At 42.3% G+C, this 17,095-nt stretch overlaps 1 protein-coding gene across 10 annotated transcripts in view; it reads right to left on the bottom strand.

Annotated features, from left to right (window-relative positions):
* BMAL2 (basic helix-loop-helix ARNT like 2) overlaps window positions 1-16,819 on the bottom strand; it is a 64,522-nt gene extending 47,703 nt beyond the window's left edge. For 4 of the 10 annotated variants that reach the window (XR_008309293.1, XR_008309291.1, XR_008309292.1 and 1 more), the window contains exons 1-4: window positions 15,091-15,389; window positions 5,545-5,692; window positions 2,675-2,713; window positions 1,833-1,871 (exon numbers count right to left, since the gene is read on the bottom strand). Coding sequence is in view for 7 of the 10 variants with exons in the window: in XM_053258678.1 (XP_053114653.1) it covers window positions 1,833-1,871; window positions 2,675-2,713; window positions 5,545-5,692; window positions 15,091-15,187 (323 nt within the window). In the remaining 3 variants the exon portion in view is untranslated. The other 6 variants (XM_053258684.1, XM_053258683.1, XM_053258685.1 and 3 more) reach the window with 6 other exon arrangements.
* Window positions 16,820-17,095: the final 276 nt, after the last annotated feature.

Genomic DNA, 17,095 nt, shown 5'->3' with positions numbered 1-17,095 from the left:
CCCACTGACAGGAGAGGTTTACCATGGGAAGGCACCTGGATGACTACAGCCAAAACAATTGGATCTGCAAGTTGTGCAGCAACTTGTGCAATCTTGGAGAGCTGGTCTTGTGGTAGCAAACATCAATTGTCCCCTTTGCTAAGTAGGGTCTGCTCTGGTTTGCATTTGAATGAGATACTACATGTGTGAGCACTGTAAGATATTCTCCTTAGGGGATGGGTCCACTCTGGGAAGAGCACCTGCATGCTTGCATATGGAAGGTTGATTATAATAAGCTACAATCACTTGCACAACAGTATATACCCCTAGATATATTACCCATCATTTCCTAAAACAACTCTGAGGCAGGTGTCTTCAAAGACAACCAAAGGAATTGGAAAACTAGCATCTCAAAGTAAAAACAAAGTTAACGGGGGGAGAACATCTGTAGAGCAAATCCAAGTTGAGCTCATAGCATTCATGTTTTGAACAGAATCTAATTTTATGAAAGGTTCTAAGTAAGCACATTTAGTATTGGCCTGTAAGAATCTGTGCCTACATTCTAATGCAACAATCATACAGGATGGAGTATGAATCCATATGAATCAACCATACAGGATGGAGTAGGGGACCAAGTAGGGATGTGCAAGAAATGGATTTTGCTTTTTGTTTCAAGCTCGAAACAAAGTGGCTGGGCCGCTGCACATGCTCAAATGGCCTCTGTGAGGCCCTGGGCCATGCCAGGCCTCACAGAGACCATTTACGCATGTGCGTAAATGTACTACAGAGGCCCAAACAGGCCAAAAATGATCAGCTTCCAGGGCCACGGTGGTGATTTCAGAGGCCAGCGAGGGGAAGGGGAACCCTCACAGACACACACACCCGCGGCATACAAGAAGCCCCCAAAGGGACTTACATTTATTTAAAATAAAATAAAATAAAATCCGCGAATTGTCCGGACCCGAACTGGACCGGGGAGGGGTTTGATGGGGGCCAGACCAGACTTGGCCGGTCTGGTTCGAATGCAGTCTGGACTCAAACCGATCCAGCTGGTTCTGTGCACACCCCTAATGGATAGCTCCTAGCGACATCAAAATGAGTTGGGTAGTAGGGTGTGATGGGTGCTACTTACCACCCAACCCACAAAAGAAGTGGGCAATTAGGTGATTTTAAACACATTTTTAACCTTTCCCCCAAACCCCCATAGGATCCCAAGCAGTGTTCCCTCCAACAGGGATTCCCAGATGTTGTTTACACAGCTCCCATAATCCCCAAGCAAAAGCCATTGCAACTGGGGATTCTGGGAGCTGTAATCAACAACATCTGGGAAACCCTGTTAGAGGGAAAACTGATCCCAAGCCAATCAGAAGCCAGTGCCAGAAAACCAATCAGCAAGGGGAAAAAACAGGCCTCCAAAATGCTGTTTAAAAAATCAAAATGTTTCAAATCAAAACAGGGTTGTTTTGTTCCAAACTTGAAACAGGCCCTTTATTTAAAGGGTGTTTTGTTTTGAACTCAAGATACTTGAAATGGCCTGTTTTGAGTTGTAACATTTCAATGTTGAAACGTTTTGCACATCCCTAATACCAAACATAGCAAATAATGAAAAATGGCTATAAACCAGCCAAACTTAAATATTTTAAGCTCTACTGGTTATGTTAATGGCTAACAGGTAAGCACATAACTAACTCCCCACTGAAAATAAGAGGAAATTTGCTGAACCCTGGGTTGAATCATGCCTTATATCATCATCCTGATACTCCAGGCAGATACCAATGCTTAAGATCACTGTGATTAACATTTAAATAATGTTATTTTCCAGAAAACTCTTTTTTTCCCCTAATTTGTAGTACCTGAAATATTTAATTTTTACATGTTCTTCATCTTCGCTCCTACAGGAAAGAAGCATTACGTTTTAATAAAAAGGATACTTATGCATTTGAAGATAGTATTAACTGATGACACTGCTTAATCCTGCATACAACTCCCCCACTAAACCAGACTTAACAGTTTCAAACACAAACCATAGAAGTTTCCCAGTTCCATAAGAGAGCTAAAAATTATTATTCAGTTGTGAAAGGGGGAAAAAAATCATAGTTACAATTAAGATAGTTCCTCCACTATTTCACAAAATTACATATTATTAGTTAGCAAAAGACATTGTGAACATTATACAAACACATTGCAAAATTATTTTTATATCTCAACATACACAAAACTTACATTGATCACTGTGATTAATAGCTGTGATTAATAGATGGGAGAAAATACTGGTATGTGTATGAGATGGCAGTATTCGGGGTGCATAAAATAAACGACAAAAATAGTGGTATCTCTTTAAATTAGCTTTGAAAATTTTAGTTCTAAGACGTTTTATTTTAGGAATCTGATGTACAATAAAATTTGTTATACAAATGCAATCTTGAAACCTACCACTTATCGCAACTGAAACAAAAATATTTACTTTTTATCTCAGAGAGAAACATTGTTTTACTCAATTACCACTACACCTTTCTGGAAAGTTTCAGGCAATTAGTTAACAAACTTGCAACAAATATAACAAACTTGCTGTGTGCCTTTACATATGTATGAAGACAGCCAGACACTTAATTTCACAATTGCTCCCACACCCCATTTCATCCATAAACACTGTTGAAGCATGGTGTTTTCATCTTTCATTTAAAAAGCATTATACCTGCCCTGAAGATCATCAACATCAATGTCGCATGCATACCTGAGGAAAGAGTTTAAACTAGTTAGAACACATCAAAATCAAGAACAAAAAATCAGTATAATGGAAAAGAAAACCATGATGATTTTTATCTATTATTCCTACAGCTGAAAAACACAAAGACAGAAAAATGCTAGAACAGAAGTATGTTCTTACTCTACACTCTGAACAGTTAAAGAGATTAGACAAAAGCAGTATTCTAATAATGCAATTCCAATACTTTTTATTTCTTGCAACTAAAATGGAAGCGAGAGTGTAGACTGTAAGCTGTAGAAGTCTAAGGCAGTTGCCCAATACAGCCTTCATTTGAATAACATTAGATCCTATGCTGAATCCATTCAGGCTTAGTGTTGACCCTTATCAGAGGCGTATCTAGGGAAAATAGCACCTAGGGCAAGCACTGAAATTGCACCCCTGTCCAAACATCTGACACACATCTTTCAGATAACTTTACCATAATATCAGCTCAAAAATACAAGTTAAGCTTGTTAATCTTTTGGATTAAGTGGACGTAGCCAGACCAAAAAATGCTGGAAAACCACAAATTTCAGTATGCTGGGGCTCATGAAATACCCAAATACTATGTGGAGGTGTACTTGGAAAACTAAACAGAAGTGCCTGTCTAATTCTCTACTATGCATTTCAGCATCACTATAATATAAGTTTTAAAAATAAATGGAAAATTTGACTTTTCCCAGATACTCTGAAAATAATTAAAGGATATGCAGAGTAAACTGTGTCACTGCTTGGAATATATTCTAGTATTTCAGAAAGACAGTTAAAATGAGAGAAAGAGAGCAAGAAACTCCCAGTGGGCCTTAATACTAAGGATTTCACACTGATTCAAAGACAAACTCACCATTAATAGCCATATTATTAAGACATCACATTCAACGCACTTATCACAAGAAGCAAAGTAAGAGCAAATGAATACAATCCTAGCTCATAAGCTTCAGCTCAGTATTCATAAGCCCTGATTCTCTGTACATAGTGCCAAACTATAATATAATATAGTACAGTGACTTATATTAATTTTAAAAAAAATTACCTGTAGCCCCTTCGGGGGGCTTCCTAAAGGGGGGGCTGCAAAGGTTCCATCTACCCCTGCTGGCCTCTAGGGCCTCGCAGGGACCATTTGAGCATGTGCAGTGGCCATTTTTAAAAATATTTTTTTTAAATGGCTCCTGAAAACAAAATGGCTGCTGTACATGCTCAAATGGCCTCTGTGAGGCCTGGCATGGCCTAGGGCAGGGGTGGGGAACCTTGGCACTCCAGCTGTTGTTGAACTACAACTCCCATCATCCCCAGCCACAATTGTGGCTGGGGATGATGGGAGCTGTAGTTCAACAACAGCTGGAGTGCCAAGGTTCCCCACCCCTGGCCTAGGGCCTCACAGAGACCATTTGAGCATCCATGGTGGCCATTTTATTTTTGGCAGCTATTTTTTAAAAAATTAAATTTAAAAAATGGCACCCCCCCTTCAAGTGGCGCCCAGGGCATGTGCCCTGCCTGCCCCACCCTAGATACGCCCCGACCCTTATTGTCCAGTTTTCCTTTATAAAAATGTCTGAGGAAGGTGTGTGTCTTTTGGGTATAGGAATTCATTGCTCTTAGTGTCAAGCCTCTATTGAGAGTTCTAGACTTCTAAATATCTTTGTCTTGATCTTTTATGTTTTACAGGCCTTTTCATTAATATGCCATCAGTAATTCAATTTTGTGCTATATATATTTATATGAATATGATATCTCTATCTCATATATTTGTGTCATCAGAAATTCAATTTTGCTTCTTCAGCGTTTCATATGTTAAAGTAAATTTTTAAAAAATAATTCTTGCACAGTTTGTTCTATACATTGATGGTATTAATGAAAAGGCATGTAAAACATAAAAAGATCAAGGCAAAGATATCTAGAAGTCTAGAAATCTTGATAAACACTAACAATGAATCCCTATACCCACACACACACACACACACACCTCTCCCTCAGACTTTTATAGAGGAAAATGTGTTAAAATTACTGTTTGGTGACAGATCGCTTGAATGTGTCATCTAGCAAATTCTCTACAATGTTTTGGAAGGGTCATCCCAGCCTGATCATCCTCTACCCTTCCAAGGTACCACAGCAGCTGTCAGACTTCACAGTAAAATGATTACAAGATCTGTTAATAAATAATTTTCTTCATAAGGCATCCCATAACAATTGATTTCTGAGTGGTTCACAAACAAACATACAAGGATCTGATTTGATACATTCAAAATATTCCAGGCATAGAATGTATCATGGTAGAAAGAATAACAGCAGAAGCAGGAACTAGGAGATTCAAGGGCTGATAGCACATCATCACAGCTTTCCTACCATTAATTTGGCATGTAGTTCGGCTGCGGTGGTGCAGCAGGGAAGCAGCTTGTCTAGGGAGCAAAAGGCTATTAGTTCAAATTCTCGCTGGTGTGCTTCCCAGACTGTGCCTAGCAAATATATATTTGTAGTCATCTGAATCGAGAAGCAGCAATATAGGAAGGTGCTGGAGGCAGACGATCACTTCAGTGACAATGGCAAAGGCATCATCTCATACTACGCAGGAGGAAAGCAATGCTAAACCACTCCTGTATTCTACCAAGAAAACAACATGGCTCTGTGGTCACCAAGAGTCAACACACAAGTGAAATCAGCCCCCAAAGCAGCAGCAGCATCATACTGAAGAATCATTTCAACTGTGTGAAAGTACTCCAGCTTCCAAAATAAAATTTATTAGCATCTGATATCTAACAATAAAAACCCTAACACAGACCCATTCTCTTACTGGAATTCAGAACATAAGCCAACCCACTTACTGATTATCAGAATCACTTCCTTTGCGTTTCCTTGGAAACTCCACCACAAATGTATTGATTGAACTGACAGTGGCAGGCTTGGCTGTGGGAGTCATAAGGCTTGAAACTGCAGAGACAACACACTGGGCTCCTTCCATTAGAAGATTATCTGGAGAAAGGAAAACAGGAGTTCTATTGTCTTTTGTTTGGGTAATCTTTAAAAAAGCATATTATACCAAAGACTGCTGACCCAAATATCCAGTTGACCTTGATAAATATTTTTTTAAAAACATGAAGCAGAACCCTACCATCAGCAGCAGCAGCAGCATACTTCTTCACTCTGTGCTATGGCTTACCTTTTTGTGCAATTGCTGCTACAGCACAACTTGCAAATGGCTATAGAGCCATTTGGAACATTCCGAGGATGTGTCCCTAGCAATGATAGTTCATGTCACCTTGAACACCTGTCCTCCTGTCCTGTACTATACTACATCTTGTGCATTCCATAACTTAGTGAACATAATGCCTACCATGTCTATTTATCTCCCACCCCCACTCCACACACCCACACCCCTGCTTCTCCCTTTCCAAAGCATGTGCTTTTATGAGCAGCTAACCCAACATAATAGATTTTGCTCAGGCATTACAGAGCTGTGGTCTCACTCCACAAAATTTCATTCTTGAAACAGTATCTGGGAGAGTTGGAGGTAAGAATCTAGTAAGCACTCCAGTCAAAATGTGTTCAAGTAGTTGAACCAATATAAAATAGTAGGGCTTATTGAACAAGATGGATCAATCTGCAACCGACGCCTATGCTCAGACATAGAAGCAGAGAAAACCAAGGGTCTGACCCTCCGAATATTTGCATATGTCGCTCAACAAAATACAGCAGATAGGATTCAAAAGGTATTCAGCAGTGCAAGTGAAGAGGCACTTCTGCTCTTACTTGGGTGATATGGTTTTTCCCAACTCTCCCCCCAACATCCCATATCATTTTTTAATATCCTGGCACCCTCATGATTGGCTTTTCAAAAAGGTAGCACTGGGGGCTTTAGCATGAAGGAAGGTGTAGGAAAGTCCCATTCTATGAATGTAACAATTGTTAGACCCCAAGTCAGAGTAACTAACATTTTTTTTCAATCTAGAATGAGTTGTTACACTTCATACTTTACAAATTTTCTTGGATCAATTACAGAATATGTGTAGGGTACATAGGAACATAGGAAGTTGCCATATATGAGTCACACCAGTGGTCCATCTAGCTCAGTATTGTCTACACAAACTGGCAGTGGCTTCTCCGAGGTTGCAGGCAGGAATCTCGCTCAGCCTTATCTTGGAGATGCCAGGGAGGGACCTTGAGACCTTTTGCTCTTCTCAGAGCGGCTCCATCCCCCTAAGGGAATTTTATTACAGTGCTCACACATCTCCCATTCATATACAACCATATACATGTACAACCATATACACAGTCTCCCATTCATATACAACCAGAGCAGACCCTGCTTAGCTAAGGGAACAAGTCCTGCTTGCTACCATAAGACCAGCTCTCCTCCCATGAGGTGCACCCCAAACCAAAACTCCCCTCCCCCAGTCCAGGAATCAATCAAAATATTTAGCACAAAATTAACAGACTTCATGATGGATGCAGGGGTTGGGGGAGAAGTATATTACTTGTACAGGGCTTGTCTTTATGCCCTGTACAAGTAATATTCTTAAAGAACAGAAGCAGGCCTGCCTGGGACAAGAAGCTTTTATTCAATATCTTGGAATATCTTAGTCCAGGCACCACAGTTAAATTTCTAGGTGCCATGTCTCCCTGGCACCCAAGATCAAAGCTAACACACCATGTATTATGTAAGCCAGATGGCCAACTCAGCAGTTTCTGTCAGCTCTTGCCAAGTCTTGCATCATTTTCTAGGCTGGACCACCCTAGACATACTACCTTGGAAGCTGGTTACACTAGTGGGTGTCAAAAGGGCCCTACTCTTTGGAAGCCACAAGTACCCTACTCCAATTACTGCAACTGCTGTTTCAGTTGTTTTAATTATGTGCCTTGGTGATTATGTGAATCTAGGGAGGATTGGGTTAGAGTGGTTGCAGGTGCAGGGAAATATGATTCAGGGGCTCACTTACGCCAGGAGAGAGGAAGAGTACTTTGACAACTTCATTCCTATCTCATCTTTTTGGCTGTTATCCTAATGGGTGAGTTCCTGGTTGCCCTTTGGCTTGCTGTTCAAAGCCATCTCAGTTCAAAACAAAATCTCTATCATCCACTATTTAATTGTAGATGAAGAGGCCAACCTGATTTGTATTATAGGACCTGGTGTATGTGGAGGTTGGAGAGATTAGTCTCTCCGAGTCATGCCTGCCTAGGTATTTAATGCAGCATTGGCATTGACTGGAGGACCAAGGAGGACACATTGCTGTAATCAAAGAGTTCCAGCTCTCTTTCTCGCTCTCTAAGTCTTCTATCTGAGTTTGGAGTGTTGTATCCAACATCAGTTTGGAGTACTGTATCTGGTGTTGGGCATTCAGGACAGAGTGGGGATGCTGCTAGTGTACTGTCCACCACACTGTCCAACAGTCTCCCTCCCTGTTCACAGAGGTGGTCTCAGAGTTAAGTGTTGAAAATTCCCAGGATGATTGTAGTAGGTGATTTCAACATCCATGCCAAGTCTGCCTTGTCTGGGGCAGCTCAGGACTTTGTGGGGCTGTTTCAACACATGAATTTGGACACACACTGGGATTTGATTTTCTCAACTGGGCAGGAGGATGGTGATCTGAAAGTGAGGTGTTAGCAAAATTTAGCCACCGTATCTACATCATCAGAATTTAGGTTGGTAAGCAGATAATTTAAATAAAATTCATCTTGATGACCCGGGAAATTATTCAAGAGCAGGCCTATTACTTTACATCTTACTTCTCTATAGTGATCACAGTACAACAGGACATGAGTGGTTGTTTCAATATGGCCAGATCCACATGGGCACACTCTAGATACACTTGACGTGCCTGAGAATCTTCCAAATAAAACCACTGTAGGTAGAGCATTTAATCAGGCAAGAGTGAGAGCTCACCTGAACTTTGGTATCAAGACATTACTTAAATATGGAGCTGGCTTAAACTCAGTGTTCTGACTTCCAAGATATATACCACCCGGTAAGTTTGCCTGTTCCATTTGCAGCTCTACATCCTGTATACGCTGTATAATCAAGCGCTTAGCTCGATCAAATCCTAGTCTGGTTATCTTCACTAGGGAGAAGTGAGGTGTTAGTCATTTATTCTTTTCATGGCAGGATCATTTTCTGCTGAGATTTAGATTTTCAGTCATTATACCCATTTGCAAGGGGTTAAGAGGCTAATGAATTCCAGTGGGGAGGACTCTAGAGGCTTTCCAGCTGGTGCGGCTTATGCTCCTCTCAAAGGTGATGAAACAAGTAGGAAGACAGCTGGAACACAAGTGGAGGAAAACTCAGGGCAAGTCTGATCGAATATGGGTTAGATATCATTAATTTAGCCTACTTGTAGCAGTGATGGAGAAAAATAAACCCTTCCCCCCCACACCAATGCGGGGTACCTTCAAATCCCGTATGCAGATCAGATCTGTCCCTGCTCAGATGAGGTGAGTTTGCAACTGTAGACCATGTGTTATATTGTCAGTTATAAAGAGAACAAATGTCTCTGTAGAACTCCAATTTTAAGGAAATTCCCAGGCAGGTCACACAAAATTTATACCTCACTTTTCAGATTCCAATATGGATATTACTTTTCATGTTGCAAAATTCTGTTCCAGGGCCTGCTCCTTTGGAGTCAGAGAATTAAATCTGCAATTTGATACCCTGGAAAAGTGTTGGGTTTTGCATACTGATTGAGTGTACTTGTAAATAGATGTGAGTTGCATTGGTTTTCCTGTAACTTTGTGTTTTGCCCTTTGTTTCTGATTTTGCTTGTTTGCTTTCTGGTTTTGAACCATAATCAACTTAATCTGAGGCTCAAATGGCCTCTGTGGTTCAGAATGCCTTTTATCAGCTTCAGCTGATATGCTGGTAGCAACCTTACCTCAATGGAGATAGCTTAGCCACAGTTACCCACACTTTGATAGCTCCGAAGCATATTACTGCAATGTGTTAAAAGGTCTGCATGTGGACATGTGGCAGCTATAACAGTCCATGGCTATGCTTTGTTCAAGTGGGGGAAATTAGGCTCAGCATGGGTGCATATCAATCAACAGCAATAAAGTATTTAAATTCCTGCAGAACTGCAGCCACAGTGTGGAAACACTAGAAGGAATGAAGGAGGATAGATACTTGATCATAAAAACAAATAATTGTTCTTAGGGATAATGGGGGTACAAAAAGCGAAAATAAGTTGTTTATTCTTGAGGCAAATTATCAGGCTACAATACTGAGAAGGGAAAGAAGCATGAGGGTGAATGAAAGAGAAAGGAGAAAAAAGTGTTAGTCATAGCTACCTGTGTCAAGCTAGGGAAATCTGTCTCTCTGGTGGCTCAAGCAAGAGGCAAGCAAATGAAGTACGCCCAGGCAGGGTGAGGCACTGATCAGTAGTCAATACTGATTCACGTGTTCACTTGCTGTCTGTTCACGTGGGTGAACAGACAGCAAGGGTGGTAGGTGTAGCAATGATGGCATGAAAAGAGCACAATACCATTTTTGAGCGGGTTTTTTTTTTTAAAAAAAAAATAGGCCACATATCCCAAGGCATGACTAAAAGGTTAAAAGCTTGAAAATTCATCAACACTTTGTTAATTTACATGAGCTATTGTTTCAATGTAATGGCTTGTTATCCAATCATTTTGTTTTGCTTAATGTTGGTTGTGTTTTGCTGGTTGGTGACTGTAATAAAGAACTGAATGGTTGGCTAAGAGTTGCAGGCCCTCCTTGAGAGATTCCCAATTCCCGACTCCAAATGATGTATGAATATTGGTTGATTAGGTTATGTCAGGGTTGCTCCTCTGTATGCTCCCATAGACAAAGAGGTTCACGAAAGCCATCACCTTAGGCAATCACCTGAATAAAAGGGGCACATCTGGCATTGCTTCATTCATTTGATAGGTGAGGAAATGAGGTGAGAGATTTGTTTAGCCTTGAACCTCCTTATCTTACATGGGTGGAAGAGAGATTGAATTCCTTTCCCTTTTGTCTCTTTTCAACTCTAGTTTGGGTCTACCCAGCATCCCTCTCTGCCTATGCTCATATGCAATCAGAGAGATGCATTTCCTTCAGCCCACTGCAATACTTTGCAAATTGATCTGACAGGCAGTGTGGGAAATGTAAGAATGACCTTTTGTCCGGAATGCAGCCAGAATTTCTCTTCCAAGCAAGCTAAGGGAAGAAAATGGTTAAGTAAAAGGTACACTGAAACAACCCCAGAATAGCATACCAAGTATGGCTAGTAACAGTATTTGTAGAGCTGCCTTTAAGTGTGTGAATAGCTTTATTACAATTTAGATCAGACATAAATATAACAAATTATACAACATTCAGATAAGAAATCTATCATACAGTACACCAACAAAGTAAACATTTTATGGTATGATCTAAAGGGTAGAAATTAATTGCTGGCGGATTATTAACTGGGACCAGGCATTTTGATTACATAATGGTGCTTGGTCAGCTGCACTGGCTTCTAGTTCTTTTCAAGATCTGATTCAAATGCTGAACAGCTTGATACCATGTTACCTGAAAGAACACCTTGCCCCATACGTCCCTACCTGGATCTTAGGATCCTTACTGGAGACCCTGGTCCAAGTGCCCCCACCAAATGAGGAGGAGGAGAGACAGAGCGAGCGAGAGGGGCGCGCGCGGGGGGGCGAGAGACAGAGCGAGCGAGAGGGGCGCGCGCGGGGGGGCGAGAGACAGAGCGAGCGAGAGGGGCGCGCGCGGGGGGGCGAGAGACAGAGCGAGCGAGAGGGGCGCGCGCGGGGGGGCGAGAGACAGAGCGAGCGAGAGGGGCGCGCGCGGGGGGGCGAGAGACAGAGCGAGCGAGAGGGGCGCGCGCGGGGGGGCGAGAGACAGAGCGAGCGAGAGGGGCGCGAGAGACAGAGCGAGCGAGAGGGGCGCGCGCGGGGGGGCGAGAGACAGAGCGAACGAGCGAGCGGCTATATTTAAACAGATCTCCAAAATGACATAAGCAGCCAAAAGGCCCAAAGTACATTACAATCCTAAACAAAATCTTCAAGCCCTGTGGAGGTTTCTAGCCAATGTTACAAATATATAATATGAATACAAGCCCTTATATCACAGAAAGCTTTGGATTTACTGTTATTTAGCAAAATACAAGTATTTCTCCTATACTACAGGATAATTTATCAGCTCAGTTATTATACTGTTTATTTTGTTTTCTCCCAAGATTACAAGATGTCAGGTCAACAAACCTTTATTAAATAAACATTGTTCAACTGTGCAATGCTGATGTATACACCCAGATTTGTACTAAGATAAATTATGGTGATTACTGACTTTGTCACTTCCAGATGCTTCTCAGGCTGATAACATGATGCTATTGATTGTAGAGACTGGATTAAAGTTTATGAGAGCATGTGTGTGTTAGTATTGGATATTTGGGTTCAACCAATAGTCTTAATCAACAGATTAGTGAAAGGACTGAAAACTTGATGTACACCTCAACTAAAAGGGAATTCTGCCAATAACAGCTTCACACATTTTTTTAGTGGGTTAATTTACCTGAAGGCTTTAATTCACCCAACACTAAAATCAGTAATGTTAATGTTCTGGGTACAATCAATACAGACAGTATTTAGCAATGAATAATAAAATTATTAAATGATTAAGTGCACAGTTTTTAGACACAGGTTGTCAATTATTAAATACATTTTATTGGTTCGAAAGTATTTCTATCCAACTAAGCATTATATGCATTTCACCCAATTTAAAATTAAGAAGAATATCCATACCAACAGTTTGAGGGCAAGTTTTCCAATTTGATACAAGCATATATACACACGTGTGCATATCTGAATGATTGTTGTACTTAACAAGATTTTTATCCCACCTTCGTACACATTTATCCAAGATCACTTCAAATTAACATTTAAGATGGTGTGAGTGGAGACTCAGAATGCTTCTCTGTGAGTTCATCATATCCACTTCTTAGAAAATGTATCTATCTGCCTGCTGCCCATTTTTATAGTATCAACCAGCATGGTGTAGTGGTTAGAGTGCTGGACTAGGACCGGGGAGACCCGAGTTCAAATCCCTGTTCAGCCATGAAACTAGCTGGGTGACTCTGGGCCAGTCACTTCTCTCTCAGCCTAACCTACTTCACAGGGTTGTTGTGAAAGAGAAACTCAAGTATGTAGTGGGTTATTGGAAGATGGGCTCCTTGGAAGAAGAGTGGGTTATAAATGTAAAAACAACAACAACAACCTTCTTTCAAGGTAAGAAAATGTTGCTGCAAACCTCTGGTCAGTAACCTAAATTAAGAGTTTTTTTGTCACTTCCACTTTGAGTAAGTGACAGAATGCAGTGAGCCAGAAGCCCACTCCTACTGTATAAAATATTCCTGCTGCTATAGCCACCACTCTCCTCCACACACCAATTTTACCTCTGGATTGACAAAGGGCCAGTTTGGGCCAGAGTTTCTGGTTTCAAATCCCCAACATAGGCATTTGGGAAGCATTTTGGAAAGCTTAATTCCTTGAGAGTACATCAGAATTTTACATTTAAACAGACCAGTTATAAGCTCTGCAAGCAAGATAGTAGTCTGCAAATCAGATATGGAGAGAAAAACAAACCCTGACCTACTTTTCAAGACCCAGAACCTACATGCACAATGTTTCTCTAGCAGCACAATGTGAAATAGAATTGACAAGTATAAAAGACTCATCTTTGTATCTAAAACTGGAATAAGTAGTCATATTCACTTCTAAATTAAAACTGCAGCAAAGACAACACAGAAGTGGCAAGGAGAAAGCCTGCTATTTGAAAATGTTTTATATATCATTTGAAGAACAAGGGTTATTAATTTACAAAAATAAGAAATACTTAGACTATGGAACACCACAACATGCCAGAAGACTCTCAGCACACACAGCCACTGAAAAGTTAAGGGGAAAAGTTGGGATTTAAGAGAGACAGGCTACATAAAATAAAGACATATTCCAGATGTTAAGTAGATCAGACAAGGATGCATGGCTGTGGTTACATGTACACCATGTCAAATAGTAAAGGTGTCATTTGTGGCACTTTCTACCTACACGATAAAGGAAGTTACTTTCCTTAGATGTTACATATGAAAACTTAAGCTACAATAAATATGTTAGTATCTCAGGTGCCACAAGACTGTTTTTGCTGCCTCTCTGAAAATTATTTTGATGCTATTTCCCAACATCTATAGATTGCTGGTTTAAAATCTAATTTAAAATGCTTTCCAAACTTTCAGCAGCCTAGTACAGAGTTAAACACCATCAAAGTCATGCTCTCAGCCATGAAGATTTAATCTTGTCTGCCAAATGCAAAATATACAGTTTGTATGGTTTAAGTGTACAACACAATATTATTATTATTATTACATTTATATCCCGCTCTTCCTCCAAGGAGCCCAGAGCGGTGTACTACATACTTGAGTTTCTCTTTCACAACAACCCTGTGACTTAGGTTAGGCTGAGAGAGACGTGACTGGCCCAGAGTCACCCAGCTAGTTTTCATGGCTGAATGGGGATTTGAACTCGGGTCTCCCCGGTCCTAGTCCAGCACCCTAACCACTACACCACGCTGACTCCTATACTATTAAGGTTACCAACAATGGCCTATTTTAATTTCTTTTCAGAACACAACAGCTCCACAGGGACACATTTTTACTTTGGATCCACAGCAATTTTCAGAACGATCACTGTCGATTAATTTCATTGCCCATTTTGTCCTCTGATTTTTTGAAGAGAGCCAGCAGCAAGCAGCAACTAGAAGCGTAGACCCAATGGATTCGATGCTAGAAGCGTAAACCCAATGGATTCGATACCACCTCAAAAAAACCCACATCTCAAGAACTAGGCAGACAAAATAAGTCATTGCAGTGAGACACAGAAGAGGAAAAGTTTCACATCCTCCTTCTTTTATACTTCTGTTCCTCACACTATATGTGGCCTGTTGTGTGTTGGGGAAGAATTGGGGTGCAGCTTCACACAGAAGAGTCAACAAGACGCCTTTCCTGGGTTATTATTATTTTTATTATTACATTTATATGTAATAATAAAGGTTAGGCTGAGAGAGAAGTGACTGGCCCAGAGTGACCCAGCTAGTTTCATGGCTGAATACACCACGCTGGCTCTCTCTGTAAGGACCTGGGTCTTGGGGAGTGCAGCAATCTACCGAGCGCCCTCTCAGCACTGGGAGCCACCTGCGGCGGGGGATGGGTGGGAGCCAGGTGACTGACGCCCCGCGCACCCGCCACCAGCTGCCTATCCCAAAGTGGTGTGTTTAAAGCGAGCGTCTGAACAGCCTCCCCTCCCGCTACTTTCTTCACAGAGAGGGCTGGGCAGTCTGCTGCCGCACCACAGAGAGGTGTTGCTGCTTGCGCCTTCCCACTCACCTGCTCCGGCCACGACCGCGACAGCCGCTCTCAGCCCTTCATTGGCCTCTTCAGAGCTGACTCTTCCTGCTGCTGCTGCTGCCGCCGCCTCGGCCATGGCGAGCGTCCCCAGCTACCCCGCTCCGCTGTAGCAGCGGCGGCAGCAGCAGCGTCCCCCTGCCCTCTAGGCATAGAGGAAGGCAAGCGGGGGCCACCTCGGCGAGCACAGATGTGACCGGGTGGGGGGGGGGGGAGGAGAGGAGAGGTGCGTGTCGAGGATGAGTAGGACGGAGCAGAAACCGCTGCCGCCCAGCGAACGAGCGCGCACCTGAGCAAAAGTCGTCTCAGCAGCAGCAGCAGCAGCGCCTCCTCTCCCTAGCAGTCGTCTTCATCAGAGAAGCGCCCGTCTTCTCGCGAGAGCCAGCCGGCTTCATTAGAGCGCAATTGTACACAGAGAATAGAGTTTGGGCCTGCCGCTGGCCCCGTGGAGAGGATTGAGCCCCCTCTCCGTTCCTGCTCTTTATCACAGTTTATCAATACCTATCCATGCAGCGCGCATTCAGCGCTTCGACTCTTCCCCACCGATCAACTCTACCTCTAGCCCTACTAAGCCTGCCTAAAAGATATTTATTTCCTTTCTCGATATTTCCTTCAGAATAACCTGATGCAAAGAGAGAACCCCTTTATTCAGAGTAGACGGGCGTTTCTGCAGGTGCAGTTTTCCTATCCTTAGCACCTCTGTAAGCCTCTTTTCTTATGGTATTAGGAGTGAAGCACTGGAGCCTTGTCTCCTGTAGCTCCTGTCACTCTACAGCCCGATCCTGCGTCGCGCTCGACGCGGATAAATCCATCGCCGACAGTAGTCAGTTCATCTCTACATACCATGATCGGGCTGCTAATTCCACGTTAATATGCACATGCACGCGCACGCAGCTGGCACGCAATCAATGACCAGCTAAGCTCCACCCTAACATCACCCACTGACCCAGATATTCTAAATTCCACCATATTGGCTGAGCTGGGACTCGCTGACCCAGATTTTTCAGGTTGCCGCAAATCACACCATGATTAATCCCAACGGATTCCAACCCAGCCACCACTACCACACACACTCCATTGCCTTTCAGACCCTGATATACAGAACACTACGGATCAATTAATCCAGAATCACAGCCGTATTTTCCATCTGAACTCACAGACATTAGTTTGTAGATCAGGATAATTCGACAACACATAAACACGTTGGCAGGGAGAGGGAGAGAATGCAAACACACTGAAAAACGGGAGTGTGGAGAAGGAGAATCCAAACACTTTTAAATACAAGCTACTATTGCTACCGATGTTTCAAGCTCCTACTCATCCCAGGGCACCAAGTAATCCAAGTTATGCTTTTTAATCAATTATTCAAGCACTGAAGGTCGCACTGTGCCGTTGAAGTTCGTTCCTATTCAACACGGAGATGCAAAAGGAGCAATAAGTTTGTAATTGTTGCATGCCTCTCTCTGGCTTCTCAGAACAAGGTCTGGGCATTCCCAAATAAGTTGTACACTCTGTATAAAACAGTTCCCTACGAGGTGCCCTACCGTCAAGTCTAGCTCAGAGCTTCACTTACTTTTCTGGCCGGTGTTTGCAGGTGCAATACTCGCTCGCTCCCTGTCAACATTTTGAACAAGACACAGAGGTGGGGGTTGCACATGAACTAAACGTTAAGTCCCTCCATATCATGCAGCCCTGCCACCGGAAGCCTGCCTCTGAGATGCTGTATCATATCCAGGCCAATACTTTAAAAAAAACAATCTTTTTGATCTTGTGACACTCAGAACAATGACAGCAGTGCCAGAAAGAAATATTGGGGAGCACAGAAGGGGCAAAAGAGCATTTTTGCAGGGAGATGAGCTTTATTTCACAAACTGATTTCAAAAAGAGAAATAACTGCATATTTTACATTGTTTCCATGCTAAACAGGTTTTGCCTTTAAAAAGTTCTAGGTGTTTGATTTAACTTTCAAGTAAGCATGCTTAGGTTC

The sequence above is a fragment of the Hemicordylus capensis genome, chromosome 5 (genome assembly GCF_027244095.1).
Source record: "Hemicordylus capensis ecotype Gifberg chromosome 5, rHemCap1.1.pri, whole genome shotgun sequence".
In the NCBI taxonomy this organism is placed as follows: Eukaryota; Metazoa; Chordata; class Lepidosauria; order Squamata; family Cordylidae; genus Hemicordylus; species Hemicordylus capensis.
Note: the sequence above shows the minus strand (reverse complement) of the source record. Positions and strands in the feature narration are given on the sequence as shown.